The 2,333-nt window shown below is 59.9% G+C and overlaps 1 protein-coding gene across 1 annotated transcript in view; it reads right to left on the bottom strand.

Moving 5' to 3' along the window:
• The window catches only part of VDBG_06444 (conserved hypothetical protein), a gene marked incomplete at both ends in the record, with an annotated part of 1,494 nt that extends 521 nt beyond the window's left edge, over positions 1-973 (bottom strand). Inside the window, one exon of the mRNA XM_003002836.1 lies at positions 3-973. Coding sequence (XP_003002882.1) covers positions 3-973 — 971 coding nt within the window. The remainder of the gene's footprint in view (positions 1-2) is intronic.
• Positions 974-2,333: the final 1,360 nt, after the last annotated feature.

Genomic DNA, 2,333 nt, shown 5'->3' with positions numbered 1-2,333 from the left:
ACGTCAGGCTCCAGATCCAGTGGATGTGGGCCGCGAGCGAGCAGACGACGGGGACGAGGTAGACGAGGGCCAGAGCGGGGCGGTTCGACTCGAGGTCGAGGGTGCGACGGTGGCTCCCGTTCGAAGAGAGAGCAGAGCGGCGGCGGCGGCTGGGGAAGAGGCGGGGCTGGAGGCTGTGAATGGCCGTCTTGGCGGCGCGGCGGAAGAGGGAGACCCAGATGGGGAAGAGCAGCCAGAGGCCGATGGTGGCGGGGGTGTTGTAGATGAGCATGAGGATGGAGGGCAGGACGAAGCCGAGAGCGACGGCGTCGGGGATGGCGACTGCGTCGGCGTCGGTCTCGAGGTGGCGGCGGCGGATTTTGCGCTTGAGGGCCTCCTCGGCGGTGAGAGACTCGGCCTCAGGCTCTACCTCTTCTTCGGCGGCGAGTGCGGCAGACTCTTCGTCGTTGGAGGAGCTCGAGCTCGAGGCCGAGGATACGTGACGCAGGCGACGGCGGTTGGTGGGATTGAAGCGGACCTCACGGCCCATCTGCAGCATGAAGCTGCCGACGATGAGGAGCTGCCAGATGATGGAGCCGCCGAGGAGGTTCATGACGAGCCAGAGCAGCATGAGACGGCGCAGCAGCCAGTTCGGGCGGCTGCCGTTGCGGGATGATTCGACAATGGTTATGGTCAGCAGTGCGGCGAGGAAGCTGAGGCTCACAGCCATGACTGCCCATGACCGGACGGAGGCGAGAGCCAGCTGGAAGAAGGAGAGGGCGAAGCATAGGGTGGCACCGAGACCGGGGATCCACGAGACAGACGGGAGGCGTGATCGCGCGTGGCATTGCGAGAATAGGAGAGCCGTGTTGACATCGGCATGAACCACGATTACGGCAAGCGTCAGCACGGCGAGGAGGGGAAGCGGGATCAAGAGGGGCCTCAGGGCGAAGGTGCGGATGGGCGGGCGGCGGAGGTAGCGCGGGAGCTCCATCGCTGCTGTGGTCGAGGAAATGATCTGTAGTAGAGGAGATTGGGTCACGGCGTATCCCAGGATGAAGCTGATGAAAATGCGCTATTGAGGGTTGATCGATGGTGAGGTGAGGGTAAGCTGCATCGAGAGGTAGAGACAGTTAGCCAAGATGACGTTGATGTCCCGGTCACAGGCGTCTGAGGTGAGGCAGGCGCGCGTCAGGTCCAGAGCGTGGGCAGATAGATGCACGTGCCAGACAGTGCCAGTCATGTGCAGTGCCTAGCAGTGGCCTCCTCTCCCCGCCCCACACATGGATGCCTGCTGCGATGCCCTGCCATCCTCACCATCACCACCACCACCAGCTACAGCCACGGCTGCCACACCCAACGGAAGAGGCTGAGACATCAGTCACACGCCTGGTATGCGGCTGATCTCGAGGGTGCGGGGGAGGAATGCCGTTGTGCTTATTGGTGTCTGTCGTTCTACCATCAGAGCATTCGGCAGTCTGCAAGGCACGTTCGTTGCCTCCGAGTCGGATTCTTCAGGCTTGACATCAAGAGTCTGATTTGACATCAAGAGTCTGATTAGACATTAAAGGTCCGGCTGGACATTAAAGGTCCGACTGGGCATCAAATGTTTGACTGGGCATCCAACATCAGACGTCAAGCTAGATCTTCCACCATACAAACACGATAAAACGAACATCGTCCCTTGGCAGGCTTGACCTCTGGCAAGTGTTGGCCTGCAACCTACGCCTTCGGTCTGGCCAGACCGCCGCCTAGAGACGCCCGACTGACCAACGACAACGGCTTGCAGCAATGGCTCTCATTTTCCCTCGCCTTATTCCTTTCCAAACCTGGGTCTCCAGGTACCTTATTCATCGTCTCACCTCACGACGCAGTAGATCATGCCATCATGGTCTCCGTTGACATCTGCTCACTTGAAGCAGCGTCTTGTGTCCTCACTCCATTGGCGCTCGCTCTGACGTTCTTGAGGAAAATGGCGACCCTGATGCCCATCGCCTCACAATGTTTGATTGCGTTACAATCCTGGTGCCCCATGCAATTGTGCCCGCTGATACGCCACGTGGAGGAGCTTCGTTCCGTTCCTTGTTCTGCTGGCTTCGCCTCCCCCTTGCCAGTGCCTGCATGAGCATTATCTCACTATCAGCAGATTCCGCGATACCGCCTATGCCTGCTGCCACACGTCCAGCCATTGAGCCATCCGAGCCCCAAAGCCTCGCTATATGTGCCTGGGCCACGCCGCCCTGTTTTGTTGGCCGCCCTCACGGTGTTGGATCAGCGGGATCGGCTTGTTGTCATGAGCCCAATCTCAAACTTCCCGTCTCGCCATCATTTTCTGATAGCATTGCCGTTGCAGC

Source organism: Verticillium alfalfae, genomic scaffold (genome assembly GCF_000150825.1).
Source record: "Verticillium alfalfae VaMs.102 supercont1.8 genomic scaffold, whole genome shotgun sequence".
In the NCBI taxonomy this organism is placed as follows: Eukaryota; Fungi; Ascomycota; class Sordariomycetes; order Glomerellales; family Plectosphaerellaceae; genus Verticillium; species Verticillium alfalfae.
The sequence above is the reverse complement of the archived record's forward strand: the minus strand, read 5'-3'. Positions and strand labels throughout refer to the sequence as shown.